The following is a 22,493-nucleotide window of genomic DNA, read 5'->3' as shown; positions in this document are numbered from 1 at the left end:
ATACACAACTAACAAATGGCTACCAGTCTATCTTATGCGTACATGTTGTCATTACAGCATTCGGTTGATATAATACATCTACGTTTCAAGATGTATTCAGGACTTTTCCTTTACTCCTTAACAGCTCTGGAGTACGATTGTAACAAATCTGCATGCTTTTAGAATATGTCACGCTTCAAAAATGACTTTATTCTCCCAAGTCAAAAGAAAATTACGCTCATTTTTGGGAGAAAATATGGAATAAACACCAAGTATTGTCAAAAATATTTCACCAAATTTGAAAATAATCTTATAAGTGAATAATAAAGTACAGGAAATAATAGCCTGCTCAAAAGGGCTACCAACATGGACATGCAATAAAGCAGTACAGATGCACCATGATTAACAAAATATCAACACTGCTAATGAGGGATGATCTTATGAGTATCTGTAATGTCAACTTAATAATAAATATCAGCTACAGTAGCCGAATCACAGTACGTTACATCCATGATCCAGGTGTGCTGATCATGTGCACAAATATCCAACACATAACAGTTACTTACTCCACAAATACTACAAGATAAACACAAAACAACTAACTATTAAGACAAATACAACAGGTAGACCAAACAACATATTGAAAGTGAGTTGTGGTTGGGGCTTTTTACTGTAATCTTCTTTCCAACCACAATGGCCGTTTAATCCAAACAAATGGCCTTACTGTTTACAAAAGAGGCTCGAGTCTTTGAGGCAAATAAATGAACCCAGTTCTCCACAAAGTGAGTTTACCATTTTGCTTATGCCATGTTATGACTGCAGTGATGTCAGAGTGAAGACCACATGCAGATGATTATGAACAAAACACACAAACACAGGGCATGGACGCAAAGCACAAACACATAATACACAGTAATCATCAGTGCATGTGTCATCACCGTCTACACACACAAACACACACACACGCACGCACACACCTATAGCATACTGTACAGGTTGGGTATAAAACACTAATCAGGCAGATTGCAGGACATGTGCGTATGCGTACTTCTGTTTTTCGCGGGACTCCCGGGTCTTGCTGCTGCGGTTCTGCCGGTTCGATGGGGGGATGGAGTGCACGGATGAGCTCTTTTTGCTGGAGGAATGGGAGGAGTGGGAAGAGTGGGACAAACTTGTCCGGGACTGGCCGGCGTTGTGGTCGAACTGCATTAGGCAGAAGATCAGGTCGGTGGGCACCAGTTCAAATTCGTATGGAGGGTTTGTGATCACATACCTAGCCGGAAAACACATGTTACAGACGATAAGACTCAGATACATCAATGAAAGAGCGGCAAAGCATTTACTGCAACATTTAAAAATTAAACATAAAAGTCATGTTAAAAATAAAGTTTCCACAGGCCTCTAAGTACACCCTTACCTTTTCTAGAGGGATTAAATTAATAAGTAGCAGCCAGGCGCTTCTAATCAAATGCAACTGAAAATCAGCAAGCGTGATCAACTCTGTAAAAGCATGGGTTTTGGCAGTTTGCAGTCTGGAGCATTCAGGTAAATGTTAACACAATAGCACAATCTTCCCAGGAGTGGAGCTCCCAGCAAATTCACCCCAAGATCAGAGAAAACGATCAGAGAAACTCTGACATAAAATTGCATAAAACCCAAGAGCTACATCTCAGACTCTACAGGCTCTAGCTAGTGTTTTAAATGTTAAAGTTCATGACTGCACAATTAGAAAAAGACTGAATAAAAATGGCTCATTTGGAAGGGATGCAGGATACCAGAATATGAGCACAAAGACATCGACGAACTGTCAAGCACGGTGGTGGAGTGGTGATGATTTGGGCTTGCTATGCAGTCACAAGACCTGAACACCTTGTAGTCACTGAGTTTAATACAAATGCCTCTGTATACAACAGTACTCTGGAGTCTACAAGCGTAATCATTCATTCTATTACATCAAGATATTCATTTTGTCAATGAGCAAAAGCTTGTATCATACCGTTTTGTACATTGGCTTGGTGCACCGAGATGTGCATCTCTTAATCTGTAGATTCCGAAACACAGCATGTTGTATGTCTTCAGTGCTTTGCAGAATAAATCTCCGTAGCAGCCGCCATCCTGGTGAACAACAGAACAAAGAAACCATGATTGTGTGTTAGGTCAGTCAGGTTAGGACAATAAATGCAATTGTTAAGTTGTGAGATTCATGCGCTCTGTACCAGTCTTTTGCTTGCCAGTAAACACCAACTTTTGGCAGAGGAGACTGCAATAAAAACTGGCAGTGTTGTAAAATTATGCCAGAGTTCATCCAAGAAAAAAACAAAACAAAAAAAACTTCATTACTCATAGTTCACAAGATTAAGAAAACCTGTTAAAAACAAGGTTGGAACCAATTAGAACCAACACCATGTTGGTTCATTGTTCTCTTCAAAGCGATCTTCCCTTTCCACCCACTAAGGCTTGCTTTGCACAATCACTGTTCTTCACATCAGATTAAGGCCCGGGAGCAGCAGAGGTGGGCAGATGTGTGCTGCTGGGTAGTGGCAAAATGTGTCATCTGCACTTAAACATCCACTTACCCCTAAGTCAGCAAATGGCCCGTCGTAGAGGGCTAGCTGGGCGACGCGACACCTGTCTCTGTTGGCCAGAGTTTGCGGTGTGCTGTAGCCTCCTCTGAGAGCATTCTCTTCAGCCAGCAGACCCTCCAGCTCTGGCGTGGCTCCCCCTGTTACCAGCGTTCGAATCAGCGTGAGGATATTATCATTAAAGTATGTCTGGACAGAGAAAAAAAAGGTATATGTATAAGCAGATGTCATTAGAGTCACCAGTAGAGCTGTAGCAGACATAAGTAAAAAGTGCTTAGACCTTACTACCTCTCACTACTCATTAGTTATTGAAAACATATTTTCTTCCTTACCTCTTGTGATATTTCACTGTAGGTAGTTTGGACTTTATTTACTGAAGTTATTAATCTTTAGGTTTCTGATAATAAATGAATTTATTTGAAAAGTCAACAGAAACACATCTTTGTAGAAACCACTTTGCTGTTATGGTCAATAACCCACAGATCTCAACACTGACATTTTTCACTGTGCCCGTTTCTTATAAAATATAAATTTTTTTAAATGCTGATCTTTTTATGCAATAGTGAATATTTGCTTTAAAAAAAATGATATTTTAAAATCTTTCTTTTCATGCGCCATTCACCAAGATGAATACATTAAAATATTTTTTTAAAAACTGACTTTGAAAACAGAACCATATACATGAATAAATACAACTAGATATAAGTGCAAACATGCTTTTTTGGCTTTTTTGGGGGGGTTAGTTGGTGAACCAGCCCTTTAAGTATTCAGTATGAGAAATGTTGCATTAGGTTGCACTAAAATATACATAAAATTCAAGATACATAAATCTATCAAATTTTAGAGCTACATGGTCAAGGACATTTTGCTAACCATAGTACATGTGGGATCATTGCATTAAATAAAACACTAGTACTTCCACAAAACATAATTCTTTCCTCTACGCACCCCACAAGGTCTGCTTTGACTTCCGAAACAACAATTTGACTGCGATCTGCAAGTGTCAGGTTCTCCTGTCCTTCAAGCCGATCAGAACCTGCTTTTGCTAAGAGTGAAGACAGCTGATGTCACCAGGCAGACGGGCCGTAGTGGCAGCGCCCCTCACTGGGACCCTGACAGGCCTGCAGAGCCTCATGATGGATGAGCAGTGTCCATTAGCTGGCTTCACCTCTGACCAGTGCCAGACTACAGCTGACGCCCGCTATACTCCCTGCACAGCTCAGCTTTGCACGCTACTCTAACCCCTTATTCGCAGAGAGAACTGCTGGAATTAAGCCATCACAGCACCAAAGGGAAACAACACACTTGGTCATCGGGAGAGGGAGAATTTTTCTGTAGCTTGTTTTCTGCCCATTTCATCTTTTTTCTTATCTCCGGCTCAGTGATCACAAATGACAAAACAGCATTTCTTTGGCCCCTTTCTAGCTGCACATATATCACCACTACTACACTAACTTTTAGTTTACTTTGTTAAAATAAAACTCCTGAAAGTTAAACAGTCAACACTTAGGGTGAGTGATGCCAACTATTTCTCTTCTGATGTCAGTGGAGTTGGCAGGCATATGTGATCAATGTACTGTGCCATTTCATTTACCAACTTCTGCCTACTTGAAATGCCAAAACTGCGCATCTACTTAAATTTATGTCAACACATCATCTCAGGATGTGTTTTTTTTATTATATACACCAGCTGAGTTTGTAACTTATAGGTAAGTACAGGTACATCTGAAAATTTATTGTTCTAAAGCAATTTAATTGTAAATAAGGAAAATAAGGAAATGATCTGGGTTTATTAACATAATGCAATGTCTTAACTCTACCTTAATCTACAGTCTCTACCTGAGCAACAGCATGCAGTTAAGTCTTTATGTACTTTATTTGAAACTCTTCTCTAATGAATATAGCTATTAAAGCATGCAGATGGAGAATTTCAAAAATAAAAATTGTAAAATTTAAAACAAGCACAGTGGGTTTTCAGTCTGTTTAGGAACTCACCGCACTCATCAGGGAGTCGAGTACACTGACAGCGAAGGCGGTGCCGCAGGCGAAGGGCTGAGTGAGGTACAGCTCTGTGTCTGGGTCGTCATCATCATCTTGGTCCAGGAACTGAACGTTTGAGTCGTTCACTGAGAGAGGGGACACAGCCGAGTTAGAGACGGGCAGAGTGAAGTGCACACCTGAGAGTTTAATAGCATACGATACACTTCTTCTTCTTCTTCTTTTTTTTTAAATGCTGAGTTACATTTTAAAAGATTAGGACACATCTTAGTAATGGAAGAAGAAGGTCTCAGGCATATAGGTATTGCGGTATGGTTGGAGCTTCCAATATAATGCAACATCAGATGCACATTATATCTCACTGCATATATACACCACTGCACTTACTTTAAAACACAAGAAAAAATAAATAAAATTCATTTCTTCTCCAAACAATTGACATGTTTTCCACTGATCATGAAATCAAAAATTATTGTAAAATTGATGCCCAAGTTTAAAAATACTCTTCTTTTGTCCTCATATGTTTAATTGTTTGGAATGTGACAAATATGTGTTGCTGAATAAAATACCTTTTTCATTTTTTAATATGTATATTGTAATATATGTAATTCTATGTACTGTATATAACATGCAGGGTGCGTTTCATACATTTAGGCAAACCACAACTTTAGATAACCATTGAAGAAGTCCCCAATCTTAGCATCTCTGTAGCTACTATATACTCATTTTGGTTTTCCTTTTATTATTTATTATATTGCTATCCAAGGTACATAACTGCACAGAATTTCAAAATACAGTGACAGTAGCATACATAAAAACAAAAACAGATATGTATTTTTAAAAAAAAGCATATATCTATATATTTATAAGGGTTCATTAAAAAGTAAAATTTGAGACTTCAACAATGGCTACTATCTCACATGAGAAAACCATGCACTTAATGACATGCTATGTTTTTTTTTTTGTTTTGTTTTTTTGTTTTTTAGGAAATTCCTTCTTGATGGATGTGTTTGTCACATCATCACCATTGTGGAGATACATCTCACATATTTACCTGCGCCCCGAAAGTCAAATTAAAACCAGATAACAACACACTTTTTATATTATGATGAAGAAAAACATGATCTGCACAGTCTAAATGAAACTAGCCTGATAATAAATGGATTTTTTTAAAAAACCTCTTAAGTGTAATAAAAGAATGAGTTCTTGCTGCAAATCTTTTTCCCTATAATGTATTTCTAGCAGCAGTGGACAGCGATGAATCTATGAGCCAACATTACTCTAAAAGAGAGCATCACACAAGTTTTCTGTTTGACTTGTGCAGTATCTGTGCCTCAGAGTTATGGCATGAGGGAAAGAAAAAAAAGAAAAATACATTTTAAAAATAAACAAACAGCTTAAAAGATTTTGTTCGTTGTTGTTATTTTTGAAATTTGATTTCTTCCCTTGTTTCCTGTGAGCTGTGGAACAAAAATGTCAGTCAAAGAGAGAAGGGGGCTGATGCAAACGGGCCTGGGCCAACGGAGTGAAGGGGGGGAAAGCGGGAGTTAGTGTGTGTGTGGAGGTGGCAAGGAGGGGAGGTAGGGGTGGTGAGAGGCCGAGGGGGTGTTGCTATGAAAACAGCCACAAGGACAGACTGAACATGATCAAAGGCCTAGCGAAGCTCTGCAAAAACCCAACTGGAAGAAAGAAAACAAAAAAAAAATGCCCCAAAATAAATAAGAAAAATAAAAAAATCAGTAAAAAGAGGGCCAAAACAAGACAGTCAATTTCAGCCAGAACGAAGGATAAAAATGTGTTCAAAGTGAAGCCATGGGAGCGGCGAGAGCCTTGACTGCAGCCAGATAAATCAAGACAAGCTGATGAGGAGCGGAGCGACGGAGCGAGGGGGAACGAACGGCAGCAGAGGACAAAGGCTCAGCTTACCCAGCTCTGTTATCATTTGTATGCTGGTTCCACTTTTTTTTTCCTGACTGAGTGAAACCAATGGCAGTAGTTTGCCAGGTTTAGCTAATGGTGATGAGACAGTGCAGAGAGAGGGAGAAATTGTGTCGTTATTGAAACAGTTTCAAAGACTGCAGTAAAGGCATTCGGGTGTCTCGAGACTGCTCGCGTCAACTTCGGAATTACTCTGAAATATTCACGGCTGTCCGGTGTCTAAAAGTGAAGCACCCCGGATTAGAGTGCACAGTAGATACGAAGCCCGAGCTGTCACAGCACCTTGCCGCTTCAACAACAATAAATAATTTCATGGTAAAGCAGTGAGACGGATAAAGAAAAGGATCTTATCCATAAACACACCTACTTCACACGCCATGCAAACAAAATTGATCACGAAACTCAGATGAAGCGTGTTTTTTAGGTTTGAAAGTGACTTTAATATGCTTCTGGCACTGTAACCCGAACATATGACAATGTAAGTACAGCATATATTTGGCGTAAGACATGCAGCCACTCTTCCCTTTGTATTCTCTTACTTCTTCCTTTCCTAAAAGACAATGTTATCACATCTAGTGATGCTGCAGCTTGAAAATTTTCTAAGCAAAGACCATGCAGAGAGGCAACTCCAGAGCCATGAGCATTAAGGTCCAGGACAGAAGCCTTTGGCTCTAACGTGGACTATCTAGTTTTGATGATTACATATGCGGTTAGGAGTGTAATGGGAGAGGCTCAATTCAGGTAATGGCAGTGCTGGTTACAAGTAATATTAGGCAGCTTCTTTCTCTTTCTGGCCTTTTCTTAGCTGGCCTCATGCTCCATTGCTCCCTAATTGGGTCAGAGGAGACAGAGTAGCTAGTCTCTAGTGCTTTAGAAGGCCCCTCGGAGATCTGAAAGTTTCATGAGTCCCCATCACCATTGGGAATACAACCAGTGGTATTGTGATTAATAAATGGACCCATTTTGCAACCAAGGCACTTTTCCTCTTCTACCTTTTCTCTTCCCTTTTCTCCCTCTCTCACTCTCTCCATCAGGCTGAGTTTCTCTTGTCCATTAGTGGACAAATGGCAGGAGATGTGGCTTTTGTCCCGAAAGTGCGTGTTTGATACCTTTAAGTTGAGTCACCACTTGACCAAAAAAAACAACAAAAAAAAAAAAAAAACCTTGCAGGATCCAGTAACCCACATCCGAATATGAAGTTGAGTTGGGCAAAGCTATCAACAACATGAAAGTGGACAAAAATTCCACACCGTGCATTCTTTAGTCTGTTTGACCTCGAATGAGTTGGAACTTTTGATAGCAGAATGATGCCTGAGATTATTAGCTCTGTGTGTCTACATCTGGAAATGAATAATGAGTTGACTGGTAGTTACTGGATGTAACATGCAATGTTTGCAACTGAGGTGGGTGGAAACAGTTTTACCTAGTTCTGTGATGATGGGGATGTTGGATCCGGTGGTGACAGATGCCTGACGCACGAAGCCATGTACTGGACTGCTGTCTGGAGATGACCTGTCCATTCCAGGAGGCGTGAAACCTTTACACATTCGGAAACAAAGACATAGGCTGAATACATCAGCAGATAAAACAGCGTTATGGATCAAGTATTCAGGCTGGTCAGCAAACTTTATAGCTGATGTAAAGGGTTTAAATCTTAATATCTACTTAATACAAATAAAGTCATGTGAAAAAGAAAGTTTTCAGTTCAATGCCACCCTCACTGCTTCCACAGGCATTAAAGCCAGCCGGGTGCTGCTAATCAAATGTACCTGATTAACTGACCATCAGCAAGTGTGAGCACCTCTATAAAAACACAATTTTTGACAGTGTGCTGGTCTGGAACATTTGGGTGTGCGTTAACACAATGCCACAATATTCCCAATAGTGGACATCCCAGCATCACCCCAAGTTTAGACCAGGCAAAGCTAAAAAAAAAAACTGCATAAAACCCAAGAGCTACAGGTTTGACCCTATAGGCATCAATTAGCATGTTAAAGGTTAATGTTCATGACAATGTAAGTAGAAACAGACAGAATAAGTATGGCTTGTTTGGAGGTGCTGCCAGCAGAAAACCTCTTTTTACTATATAACAGCATAACTTCAGTTTAAGAAAGTTAAATTAAAAAAAAAAAAAACAACCCAATGCTTCTGGAAACTGTCCTCTGGAAGGACAAGACCAAAGATGAGAGGTTTGGCCATAGTGTATAGCACAGAGGCAAATCTACAACAGAATGGCTGAGAATAAAATGAATCGAGGTGCAGCGATGGCCAGTTAAAGCCCAAACTGATAATAAGGAATCTATGGCAGGACCTTAAGAGACATGTGCATAAATGAATGCCTGCAAACTTCAGTGAACTGAAGCAACATTGTAAAGAAGCCTGGGTCAAACTTTTCCCACAAAGATGTAAGAGATGGATAAAGTCATGCAGAAAAAAATTACTTTAAGTTATTGGAGTTAAGATGGTTCAATAAGCTACTGAATTCACACGACTGGGCATTTAAAGAAAAAACTGTTGCTTCAGCTTCAATTTATACTAAAAAATAACTACATGATTTTGATAGGTTTCTATTATTACTATTTACATTTGAATAAATAAAATATAATAAAACAATAAAAAATTATTAAAGTTATAGCAATATGTTACTTTTAACTAATGTTTTCCTACTAATTTACTAATTATTTATTCTTTGAGCCCTAACTTACATTTTGTGGTGTTTTTTGAATTTAATTTAATTTTGTTTCACCTCAAACATATAATGCTATTACCAATGCGACTACTCTTTATGAGGCATAATAATTTAATAAACATAAAAAATCAGATTCCAACTTAAATGTCGTCACTGTGTATCGGCTTAATGTGGGTCTTACTCTTTATGACAAATAGCAAAACAAAAATGTGCAGTCTGTATGTTTTATTGTAGAAGTATCACCGGCATGAGGGCATGACCTAAAACTCTGCATCAGTACAATTACAGATGCATTCTATCTTACCCAGCATGAAGTTTTTGATTTGCACTTTATGTGCGATTCAAATGTGTGGATTGAAGAACACACACGGACACAAAGAAGGCAGCTAAGTGAAGCAGGCGCCTGCCTAAAAACTGCAATAGTGATACTGTGCTTTTAGGGGTCAGCCAAGACATATTTAGCATTCACATCCCTCCATCAACTGGCAGACATAAATTTTATATGTTGTTCATTTTGTTACAATAAAATTGGTGAAGTGGATCCTGAAAACCTTTTATCGAAAATGGTGTGGCACAGAACCATGAAATACAAGTGCAAGTGACAGGAGTATGAATTCACATGACTTCACATTTTTGCATTTCCTCAAAGTGACAAGTAAACACCTTAAATCTGTAATGCTATATGCATAATGCATCAACTGTGTTTTGACATCCATCATTTAATGCTGACTACAGCAAAATGTCAGCTTATAGTGCCACCACCAAGGAAACATAATGCAGGGAATATATTCAGGTCACAAAGTTTTAAAAGGCTTGCAAATTCTCTCTGTGTGCGAGTGTGTGCGTGCCTTTCTGTCAAGAAACTCAATGAGCTGCTTACATTACAAAAGAGATCTTTCAGCCCTTTGCAACGGAAAAGGCACCAAATAGTTTAGTACACAGCGGGAAGCACACACTGAACTGAAGCATGGATAATCATAACTTTTGTTACACCAATTATTGAACTAGGAGATAGCAGCGGTTTGACACTTCAACCAGGGAGCACAGCTCAGATAGTGCAAGCATCATTTTGTCGATGTCCATAAAGGATGATGTTTACTCCACTGGAGAGTGACAGCAAGTTTTTTGGATTCTGCCTCTAAAACGCCGCGCTTATTGTATCATAGTGAACATGAAGACTGTGGGAAGACGTAGGAGAGCGCCTTCCACTCTGCGCAGCGCAACCCCAGAAAGTGGCGTTGGTGAGAACAGGGATACATGAGGCCTGCTGTAGAGCTGCTTTCAAAACCTGTTAGGTTACAAACAGCTCAAAAGTCGTTATGCAGTGTGAGCTGGCAAAATCCAAACAGAGAGCTGAGCCTCTACTGAGCACTGAAAAACAGAAGAGCTCAAATGTGTTTTTCATATGACCCATATGAAAAACACTGTTTATCTCTAAAGAAAGACACTGTTTATCTTTATAGACTAGTCTTGTGTCCTTGTGATTGAAATAACAGTATGCTTCTTGAATTGCCTAATTATACTTAAAACAGTCAATTTTCCTCTTTTATATGTTTTATATTAATGCTAACTTTTTTTTTTTTTAATGAAAAATGAAAATGATGCCCCAAAGCAAAGACGCTGGCTTTTGCTTTTGTTAGACTGTAACTTAGTTTATTCAGCTACAATCTACAATAGATGAGTGAGATCTGGGTTACATGCCCCCTTATCCCTGTAGCCCTGCGGGCACAGCTATGCTCTGTGGTTGACTACATGCTACAGCAGCCGGGAGAAGCTCTCCCCCAGGAAAGCGCATGTTTACTTATTCATTTGCACCTCTAAATTCCACAGACAGCGTCTGAATGAGAGCATCGCTAGGAGGAAGGAATCCTCACAGCAATACCCATGATACAATAGCAGCGCCTGGTTATATGAGTGTATTTTCTTATGTATGCATGATTGCATGTCACTGTGTTTTCTTAAATGGGCCGTTAAAGTAAGACCCGGTTATTGATAACGCCAGTCTCAAACCATTGGTTTGGGTTAGAAGACATAAACCTGCGAGCTTCTGGATGGACGTGGCTTTCTGCAAGTAGTGCTCCCCAGAGTGGACGCGCTCTCAGATTTACTCCTGCCGATTGTTGCTTGCTGGCACTATTATCGACAGCGTATCGCTCACACAGGCTGGAGAAGTAACTGCATCGGCATTCTAATAAAAATGTGGATATGCCCTCCATTACGAAAAGAAAAGAAAAAAAAAGGCCTCTTGAACCTTCACTTTGATTTGTATTTACAACAGTCGCTGTGGTGGCACTAACTGCTTACCTCAAGGCATGTAGAACCTTTCAAGCTAATCATAAACTGAGGATCACCTGTTTGTGAATGTTTGTGGATAGGATGCCTTGGCATGAGTAACCGAGTGTGTTACGCACCCAAACGCGTGCGCACGCTATGAAGCACTGAGGTGTGTGCGTGCATGTGTTGCTGTTTTGTTGTGACTAATGAGGAGCAGCTGAATTGGCCTGCCTGGTGATTTGTACTAGCTGCTTAATGATGATGAGGCCTGATGGGATGCCTGGTTCGTATGTTTGTCTGCAAACATCAACAATCTGTTCCAGACGATCTGCCAGACTCCAGATCAGGGGGAACAACATCAAATGACACAGTCATGTTGATTACATCATTAAAAAGTATTATCAAAGGTTTAGCAGCATCTAATTGCCAGGGACAAGACTGAAACCATCAGAAAATTGCGCGGAGTAAACACTCTTCAAAGGCTTGATGAAGGTATAAACACAATGTTTCTGTGTGTGCACATCTTCAGTTAGAGTTACAGTAATGTCAGTTTACAGACGAGACTCAAAGCAGACTTTCAGAGAATTTCAGTTATGAGCGCTTAGCAGACTCTGTGCTCGACAAACTACATCTACCCTTCCTATGTGGCCTTCTCACTGCCCTCCAGTCTTTTCCTCTTTTCCTTTTCCATTTTTTGACTACTCTCCTTTCCTCCCTCCCATAACCTGTCCCCTTTGGCCAGGAGTGTACATGGAGTCTAATGGGACACTTCTTACCTTGGGAATTAGCCTGTAAGACCCCAATGCTGTCATCAAACTGCATAGATTTGATGTTGAGTGTTGCCAAGATGCATTCCTTATCCTGCAGAGACGCATCTTCGATATTGTTCTGATTGGCTGACAGTATTACACACATGTCGCAGAGGTTGATGTTGACAGCCCTTAAATCTGCCCGACTTAATGGTGTACCCTTCAGAGCGAGGGGAACACAGAGAAAGAGCAAGACAGCGAGAGAGAGAAAGCAAAACACAGAGAACAGACAGACATGGGGGAGAGAAAAATAAATTTAAGAAGTGAGCAGAGTGGGGCTGTGGGAAATTAGTTAACAAGTATTCTTGTTTTGAGGCGATGACATTCCACTGATCTAACCGGGCGTTGGAGATTCAGAGACATGGACTAATCTAAAGGCTAGCCTGCGCTGAGGGCTGTGTTTGTGATTCTCCTCTGATCATCAGTCAAACCAGGCCTAACAAGCTCTAAGGCAGCAAGCCACGCCATCTGTGATGGGCACTGCAGCTGCAACGCTCATAAACTCCACTTTGGATATGCAGGATGTGTCACTGCTAGGGATGAGGGAGGCTCACTGAGCTCTCATGAAGTAATCATTCAACTGAGAAATGCGCGATCAAACTCAAAATGACAATCGCTTGAAAGATTTCAGCATGAGTGCAACTTAAAATGTCAGCGCCTTCTAGTTGGACAGATATTCAACATGCAGGTGAAGTAGTACACTCACAGGTAAGATGGAGACCTTGGGGAAGTTGTGTAAAGTTTCCCACTCTCTCCGAAGGTAATCCAGCGAGCCCACAAAAACTATAGGCTTTAGCTCGTGGTAATGGAAGTTGCTGGCTCTTAAAGGCATCACCAAGTTTCGCAGCCCCACTAAAGCGGACGTGACATCCCCAAATATACAGACCACTACATGGCCGCTTAGCACTGTCATGGAGGCTTCACTCCGGGTCTGTAGGGAAGAGAGGGACACGGGGAAGGGGGGGAGAGAAAAGCAGAGAATGAGGAAAAAAAGCGAAGGCAGAAAAGAGATGAGGAGGCACATAGAGACAAACACAGGTTTACAGAATAAAAATGAGTGCCGATAACAGAAAACTGGGTCAGGTGCATGAAGTTAAAACCCCCCCAACATATCTAGAGTTTAAATGTGCTTAAAGGCATCACATAAACTGTTATATATCCACATGTAATCATTTATTAACCATGTGTTTGGTTTTATTATTAGCTCTTCATTAGACAAATTAAACACGCACGAATGTAAGCTGTAAACTGTTACATTCATAAAAAAGTACAGCTGCAAATTGTATCATATTTTCAGCTGGCGGCAAATGATGTTTATCTGTGTATCTGAAACATTTTGGTGAAGCAGCCTTCATATTCCCTTGAGTTGAGTGAAAACAGCACCTGGGTCACTCGAGTCTTAGACAAAGCAAAGATATGTCGTATCTTTACTATGCACAGTAGGTGACTGCGCCTCCTACTTGATCCTACACAAACAATTTATGCACTAACATAAATGCTTTAAACCGTCTCGTTAAAGCATCTGAGCAAAGTCATGCACCGAGTGTTGAAATGCTGCTCACTCATTCCTTGGTGGATATACACATATACTGTATATATAAATATAAAAACAAACTCACCTTGAAACAACAGAGAGGCAGTGAGAGAAATTTCAATACACATTAGTATGTGATTGTGTTACTGCAGTACTGAGGGGAAACATTTGCTCCTGAGCATACTTACTAGTACCTTCTTTTTTTATATACACTATTTTTCCCCTCACTGGGTAGCAGTTACAGAACTTTTGCCCCACTTACCAGGATGACTTTTTCGATGTCTTTTGAAGGGCACCAGTGAAACATCCCTGTCGAGTCATACCTCTTCACGTTCATGTCCATATTCTCAATTTGTTCATTTCCAGGAATTAGAAGGGGATCGTGTCGACTGGAAAAGAGAAAATATTTACGTTAGGCTGTTTTGTGGCAGAAGCCAGGCAGGGTTTCTTGATATCTGTGCTGTCTGATCGTTAAAAGTCCATCTCATTCTCAGAGTATGAAACTTTCTACTGCACTGCATAACTAGAATATCTTTCCCTCCAATCTGTCTCATCCCCTATGTAGAGGCATCAGAAAAGTCAATGACCCTTGTGCTCACTGTGGTACAGAGGAGAACAGCAAGATGTGAGTACTACTGACTGAATGGCATGACAACACAAGGCCAATTACCAGCTTTTACCCTCTCTTCCAGTTCCTGACGCCATGTGGCGCAAACAGTAAAAGCTCCAACAGGCTCGCACTTTAAATATTTCAGGAATTTGCCCAATCACATTTTGCTTTCCCAGCTGATGGTCATTAATGTTTCAGCAGCATGTCACAACCAAACAGGCTAATCCACAGCAGTGGGCTGCTGAGTTTTATCTGCTGTAACACTGACCATGAAAGGGTTCCTGTCAGTGTTGTTACGCTGCCTCTCCTGTTCTTGAACTTATTCTACAAGACATGTTCTCACAGCCCCTCTGAACACGGTCCAGAAAATGTCATCAAAAACACAGAGTCAAGATAAACGGCGGAAGTGCTGTTTTCCCACAAAGGCCCCTTGTTTTGCAGCAATGTAAATGTAGTTTATTGAGAATTTAAGAAAAATTATGAAAATTCAATACTGCTGATAGTCCTAAAAAAGGGGGGGGGGAAACTGCAGAGATAGACATGTGAGTAATATGGGAGAAAATATCTCAAGAATTTGACATACATCTCTCTCAGTATCACTCTCTCTATCCTCTATCAACACTGTCATTCACTGACAAGGCTTTGATGTTGTTTCTTCCTTCAACCTGCATTTGGATTGCATGCCATCGCAGGCAAAAGTTAAAGTTAAAGAAAAAAAAAAAGCTGTCAATTAGCCACCCTCTCTCTCTCCACCTCTCTTTCCCCCCCTCTCCCCTCTATCAGTTAGAGCAGGTGATAATAACACTGACAGCATTTAGTGTTTTTACACTCAGCCTGAATCTTTCATCCAGAGCCGCGTGTTGCGCCAATCAACTCCACGGAGCCCCCCGTCACTTCAATCTGCTCAGCTCTGCTCGCCTCCACACAGGGGCTGACTGGCGTATGCAGACGGGCTGCCGCTCCACCTCTCACTGCCAAGACAGCTATCTTTCACAGAGCTGTCAGCGGTGTGACTGGCAGCCTGTCACAGGCTCCGCACACCTCCTTCCTCTTCCTTCTCCGCGCCTCGGGTTGAACCTACCACAAGGCTCAGGCAGAGCAGACATGACGTCTGTGCTACGGGGCCACGCCCAAGGGATATCAGCTGCAGATGATACTGTGACATCTTCTGCAAATGGATGCGTGTTGTCAGTCATGACCCATCGTGAAGGTTTGTGTGGGTGTGGGGTGGGATGGGATGGTGTTAGCGCCACGGCAGGAATGCGGCTCATTAGGAAATTTACAAGCTGGATTGGCTACTAATAAATTATTTAACACAGGGCTCCTAAATGTCACCCAAATAGCAAGCGAAGTGACAGATAAATGCAGATATTCTCTGCTGAGAATTTTCAGTCCTGAACAAGTAGATGCAGAATTACGTGAACTTTGCTTAATTTCTAGCATTGTACCAGAATGCAAACTAAATGTTGTGCTCGGTGAAATACAATATTTTATCAGATGCACTTTTATGGAGGACAAACAGTATTTCCCTTACAGCATGTCTCACTCCGGTGCCTCCCTCCCTCCCTCTCTGTCTCTTTCTTTCTCTCGTACCCTCTCCCTCAGTATATTTCAAACAGAGTTGAATTATTCCAGTGTATCACTCTGCAGTCACAAAGCTGGGGATGGGCGTGCTCCCCCAATCCCTCTCTGCCAGACTACGAAGGCAGCTTCTTGCTTTGAAAATTTTTCCCATCATGCAAACTGACAAAGGCATGCTTTTCAAAAGCCCACAGCCAATCTGTTGATCATTATTTATTTACAAAGGCCTTCAGGCTGCGAGTCCTGTAAAAACCATACTTGATACGTATGTTCGCTCTCTTGCTAGCTCTCCACTGTGTTTTCCCCCTTCTTGCTTGTTGAATAAAGTATCCCTAAGGCTACCTCAAACAATCACTTTTCATTCTGCATAAAATCCACCTCGCAAAGCACAACGGTTTATATAATATATATGGTCTTATATGTTGACAGGGGCAGCTGTGAAGGGGTGGAGGGAGGGACTGTGGACTGCGATGGGTAATTTGATGTTCTGCTAAAGGCTAATACTTGGAGGGAAAAAAAAGAAAAAGCTATACCTATAACAGAGGACCTGTCATCCCAGCACCCAAGAGCCAGCAGAATACAGAAGCAACCCTAAAGCAGAGAAAACTTTGACACCGCTTTGAAGCGTTTTCAAAACTGAGTAAATAACTCGCAAGGATTATTATCACTGCGAGATCAAAGCGCAGATGCATATATTACATGGCAAACGGGGACCGTCTTCTAAGCAGAAAAGGAAGAGAAGAAAAGGTTTTGTGCTTTAAGTTAGGCAAACTAAAGAACCTTTTAAAACAAGCAGTTATCTGGAAATGTGCCAGTGTCTCGTTGTTTTTGTAGCAGTTTGCTCCCTCTGAGCAAGGGCATCTGAGCTGATGCTCTGCTGCGAACTAGACTGAAGGGTATGACTCTGTGTTGGGCTAATGGTTTGGCAAGTGTGAAGGCTTATTAAGTGCTTGTTTTGTTGTGAGGGGGAGGCCGACAACTATACTGGACAAAAATCACATAGGCATGCCAGTGCAGTAGGAGGATTGCTGCCTGAGGGAAACTAGCAGGGCTAACGTACACGGCACTCAACCAGAATGGTACAGTAATAAGTGAAAACATTATGCAGTGTATGAAAGAGAACAAAACAGAACTACTTTGTATAATAGCTCATATTTATATTGACTTTATTTGGAAATGTTAACTATTCCACCTTAGAGTTTGCTTATTTTTTAAAGGGTTTAAATTCCATAAATAAGATTAAGATTATATATATTACGAGGTCTCTCTTTAGAGTTCCTTAATGTAAACCCTCGCTCTCATTAGGAGACGAGCAGTGTAGCTATGAGTGTTTCTGTCCTGTTAGATCTTCGCCACCGTGCCTTCATCCCGCCGTCCCAACCCGCACAGCTCGGCCTCCCTGCATTTTCCTCTCAGTCGTGCGTCTAACCCCGCCTTGCAGTCAGAGGAGCACAAAAACCTACCCTTTTTATCTTTCAAAATCAATTAACAGCAGTTTAATTCCAAAGGACAGGATAAAAGGAAGGTAATATTTGAATTCATATTTGATTGTGACGATACATCTCGCATATGGCCTTAAGTACCAGATACACTACTCACAGGGGTTCCCACAATAGACGAGTAGCCCGAGGGCAAAGTAACCATGCAGGTCTCTCTGATTGGTTGGTGGTGTCATTAGTGCCAGCATTGTTTAAGGAGTACATGTGGACCAGAACGGAGGAGGTGACAGCTGGGTCTTTAAAGCCAGAGGAGTTTTCAAACGGCTCCTCACAGCCGCTTTTCATGACAGAAATATTATTTCAGCTCTGTCATTAACAGCTGACAGCATGCCATCCTAAACAGCCAGCACCTAACAGGGCATTTCTCTTCTCTTTTTCACTCAGAGTTTCTTACCTCCCTCTTCTGCCACCCCTAATTTGCCCCCTCCCATCCATCCAAACTCCCACCATCTCACCATCAGCAGCATACGCCTCTGAAGTATCTCTCAGACACATACCCCCCCCCCCCAATGCTCCCTCCCATCTTCCTTATATCTGTCTTCCTCTCACTCCCAGTTTGAAGGCTGGAAGAAGAATAAAATCAGCATCTCTTACCTCATCATTTTGGGCGAGCAGTTGGGTGAGTTTCGCATCCCTCCGTTGCGCTGCTTTTTTTTGGGCGAGAGCGTTGACGGATGCTCGTCTTCGACTGAAAACACATGCGCACAATGTCAGAGCAGAGACAGACGGTTCAGAAAGAGAGCTGGACCTGACATGAAAATAGGCAACAATCAATCAATCATTCAATGCAAACCACAAAAAAAGAAACTGAACGCAAGAAAAGGAAAATTAATAATTCAATGTGTCAAAATGGAAGGGAAATAAAAATAGAGAGAGAAAATATTAGTAATGGACAAATGATTAAATCTGAAAAAAGCCGGAGGAAACCACGGAGAGAAAACAATTCCTGACCTAAAAGGAAGGTTTATTTAAAAAATAAGAATTTTTTTTTTAAATGTCCCCCATGTTGTGGCTATACTAAGGTGCAATATTGCACATCCTCCACTGACACTTCACTGCGTCTGTTCACCCACCGAACTCTGCAGGCGGTTGGACCTCTAGCAGTTTACATCCAAGTGACCATGCTTACCTAAAGCATTAATTGCAATGTGATGCTACAGACTGTTATTGTCACTGGGGCATGGGCAAAAGCAATGACAATGATATAAATACAGGTTATGGAGATGAATTTTGAGTGCGTAGTTGACTTCCTAATGAAACTACTTGAACCCCAACACTTGTGAAAACTTGTGTCGGATTAAATATACAGCGTCTTTGTTTCATGTTTTGCTGAACAATGCTGTGTTATTTTATAGTCCTCTTTTGTTTGTTTTTTTAAAGATTATTTGATCACATTTGAACTCGGTTTTCTGTCAGCCATGCTTCGCTAGGTTGAAAAAAAAAAATCATCTAAAAACAAAAACACTGTTTCTGAAACTTTACTTGAGTCCCAGCCAGACAGAGAGAATGAGAAAGAGCAGCCGGAGTGAGTCCAGGCCCAGCTGTCTGAAGATTTCAGTCAAGCTAACAGTAGTCTGATCTTCTTCACTGTCTGTGAGTTTCAAGAGCTTTCAGACAGGCACCCAGATACTCTTATCCAATCTACGCTCTCCCAGCGCAAATGTCAAGTGCACCGTCACTTCAAACCCGCATTAGTCCTTTGGTTAGAAATCAATAACACAGCATGATATTAGTGCAAATCAATGTGCGCGCTGCAAGCCGCGGTTATTCCAAGCATGTTGAATTTCATTATTCTCTGAGCACCCATTCTATGCTGTCACCTAATTCTGCTAATAAAAGATAAGAAATATGGCTTTGCCTTCTAATAAAATGTCATTCTCTGACATTTCCTTTATGCAATTGGGCAATCAGAATAGCTAATATCACAAGCATTTTACACTTTACAAATAATTCTCTCTCTGATGTACTTTGAAAATACCACACAGCAGAAAGTATGCTTTCCTTGCTATACCATTTGACAAACTCCTCTTGGTTTAAACTTAATTTTTTAACATTAAAACAATTGAACTTTTTGCTTTCACGGACACCACGCTGCATTTCCCCACTACATAATGATATTAGTGCAAAATCCCTGAGCTCACAACACCTAGAGCCACTTCTGAAATAGCACGTTGTCTACAGTAAATTCACCTGTTTTATCCCGGCGCTTAAAAGTTATCTCATATAGACAGTAGCAGCCACTGCACTAGCAGCCAGATCTGTGCAAAGCAGCAGAAGAAACAACAGCAGCAGCTCCAGCAGAGTGAGCCGTCATGCAGCAAACAAGACAAAATGAAGAGACGGGACAGCATTACTGACTGATGCATCCCGCTAAGGGGCCAACCTACAGTGCCTACTGTGACTGAGCAGCATGGCATTACTGGGGTGGCAGCGGTATTTCACTGGCAGACTGCGGGCCCGGTTCAGTCGACTTTCAGCCAGGGATCTGGTCGTCACGTCTCCTGGACCCGAGATACTGAAGCGCAATTGCGAGGGGTCGTCCCCGGGCCCCAGCCGCATGTGGAGCAGGCATCCTTTACGGTTATTAACGAGAGGGATGTTGACTGTGCCAGGGCTGACCAGGGGGTCCTGGCTGGGGTGCAGGGCATTGGGAAGGAATACATTTGAGGTGATGGAGGTGGAGATGCAGCCGGTGGTTTTAAGTGTTCTGTTTTGAAAAGGCGGTCTAACTTCATCCGTTACTGTCAAATAGTGGAGAACAAAGAGTGTGAAAACGCCTGCTTTAAATGCTCAGAAATGACTGAGAAAAGAAGTGTTATTGTATTTCAAATTAGATTTTGTTAAATAGATATTTCAGGGTAAATTCCATAAAACAATCATTATTTCACAGTATGTTAAAATGAATATCTGATCACTATTTAAGAAAAAATGCAATTTAAGTTTTGACTGAACCAGCTTAAAGCAAAAATATATTAATAATAATGTTAATAAATAAAGGCAGGAACCATGTAGAATTTCCTAAAAATAGTTGAAGCCTTCTTAATTTGCTTTTCATTTGTGTTAAATTCATTAGAAGCCTCTTAACTTTACTTCTCATTTGTGCTGCGCTCGGGTAGAACAAAGCAGAGGCATGGCTTGGCTAAAGCCAGTCAAAACCAATTAGATATTGTCACTTCAAGTGAGCGTGGCACACCACAATAATGTCAACAAATAGAACTAAATATTTATAATATTATAAATTCAAAACATCTAATCATTAAACATGTATTGGATTCCTTTTGGATTATGTACACAAGTGTGATTTAATTCCGCATGAAAAATGTTGAAAAACAGAGCATTTGGAATTTTCACTATTACACTAAATCGCTTGAGTATGAGAATAAATACTCGCATATGTACCAAATATGTTCAGCAAGTCGTTTCACCAAACTCACAGAAACACACACTCACACACAGTCCATCTGTGGCTGCAGAGTCAACCCGCATGTTTGTATGTACTGAAAGGGTCATGGCACACTGTAGGAAGACAGCAGTGGGAGATGAGTAAAATATCTGGTTGCAAAGTTGACTTGGAGAGGCGGAGCCCTTTTCCTCCCTTTGGTTGAAGGGTGGTTGGTTGGTTGTTTGGAGGAGAGAGCATGCTTGGGTGGCCCTGGGCGATAAACAGACATTTATCCCAGCCGTCAGCTGCCTCCTTGATTTACAGGGCGCCACCGATAGCTCCTGGATTCATCTGGCCCTTGTCAAACACGTGCAGCGTTACAGAGTGTTCACCCGCCCTGGCAGGTCCACTGTGCATCCTGAACAACCCAGACGGCAACTGTCCCTTCTTGAAATGATAATCACATGACGGTACTGTCCTGCATGCAAGCCTTATCAGATCGCCGTGACCCAATGTAAACTGGATGATGAGGCGGAGGAATAACAAGTAAAAATGTTTACTTTACTATGTGAGCTAAGCTGGCTTTGCCTTTACAGTGTTTGCTGCATGAGCGAGCTTTGTTCTTCAGCTGCATTGCAACTGCATGAAAGAGCTTTTTAAAGCCATGCATTGTGGTCTTTACAGTTAAAAAAGGGAAGAAAAAAAACCTTATGATTACTGCGCTTCCTTTTAGTTTGCTTAACAGGTGAGGCAGCCATTATTTAATAAAGGAAACCAAAAAAAAGCCTTTATTGTCAGTATGCCTAATAATAACAAATACATTTAAAATGTAGACACAAAGTGTTAGAGGTGACAAATAACATTTCAAAAGTGAAATGTATTCTTAACCAGTAAAATAAAGGAGGGGGGGGGAAAGTCATTTAACAATTATTTACCAAAGATTTACCTATATTGCAATCAGCTTTGAATCGAACGCCAGCCTCTTTATGGCTTCCACTGTTTCCTGGTGTTGTAGCGCCATCTGCTGCTACATGCAGCACAATACAAAAAGAATATTTCATGGATCTACATAGTGTTATCAAACACAAAATGATCTCAGTACTTTAGTTTGCTGTCAAAATATGTTAAAATGATTTTATCATATTTAAGTTAAATATAAATAAACTGGATATTTTAAAAGAAACACTGAAAGTTTTTCAAAAGTTGGTTTCCTTTTTTTTTTTTTTTTTTACAGTAAAAATACAAAAATACTTAAGCAAAGCATCGCTACTAAGAATGTTATATGACATGCTGAGGGAGCTATACTCTATACACAAAGCTATGGCAGAAGGACAGGGAAACACACTTACGTGATCTGACAAATCCGTTATACTTATATTTGGCTGGGGAGGATGCAAAGACAAGTGGCAGATCACACACAAGGAGAGAGGGTGTAATGAAAGAGACACATTAGGAAAGACATCAACATAAGAGCCGTAGATGGAAATTAAATCAAATGTAAATCTGATGTTGTCTCACCAAAAGGTATGAGGGCACAAACCAAAAAATGAAAGTATAAATAATTAAAAATCACTGTAAAACCCTAATGGTGGCACTGATTACAGTATGATGTGATGGC

At 40.9% G+C, this 22,493-nt stretch overlaps 1 protein-coding gene across 4 annotated transcripts in view; it reads right to left on the bottom strand.

Moving 5' to 3' along the window:
- The window catches only part of LOC308388332 (calcium-activated potassium channel subunit alpha-1a), a 149,547-nt gene that overhangs the window by 8,670 nt on the left and 118,384 nt on the right, over positions 1–22,493 (bottom strand). For 3 of the 4 annotated variants that reach the window (XM_080868965.1, XM_080868966.1, XM_080868964.1), the window contains 9 exons: positions 18,088–18,181; positions 14,066–14,192; positions 12,976–13,200; positions 12,237–12,429; positions 7,921–8,034; positions 4,557–4,687; positions 2,556–2,750; positions 1,976–2,094; positions 1,028–1,252 (listed from right to left, as the gene is read on the bottom strand). In XM_080868965.1, coding sequence (XP_080725091.1) covers positions 1,028–1,252; positions 1,976–2,094; positions 2,556–2,750; positions 4,557–4,687; positions 7,921–8,034; positions 12,237–12,429; positions 12,976–13,200; positions 14,066–14,192; positions 18,088–18,181 — 1,423 coding nt within the window. Of the gene's footprint in view, positions 1–146; positions 1,253–1,975; positions 2,095–2,555; positions 2,751–4,556; positions 4,688–7,920; positions 8,035–12,236; positions 12,430–12,975; positions 13,201–14,065; positions 14,193–18,087; positions 18,182–22,493 lie in introns of those variants that run through there. The other variant, XM_080868963.1, reaches the window with a different exon arrangement.

This window comes from Rhamphochromis sp. 'chilingali', assembly GCF_963969265.1.
Source record: "Rhamphochromis sp. 'chilingali' genome assembly, chromosome: 20".
In the NCBI taxonomy this organism is placed as follows: domain Eukaryota; kingdom Metazoa; phylum Chordata; class Actinopteri; order Cichliformes; family Cichlidae; genus Rhamphochromis; species Rhamphochromis sp. 'chilingali'.
This window is presented reverse-complemented; position numbering and strand designations above follow the sequence as displayed.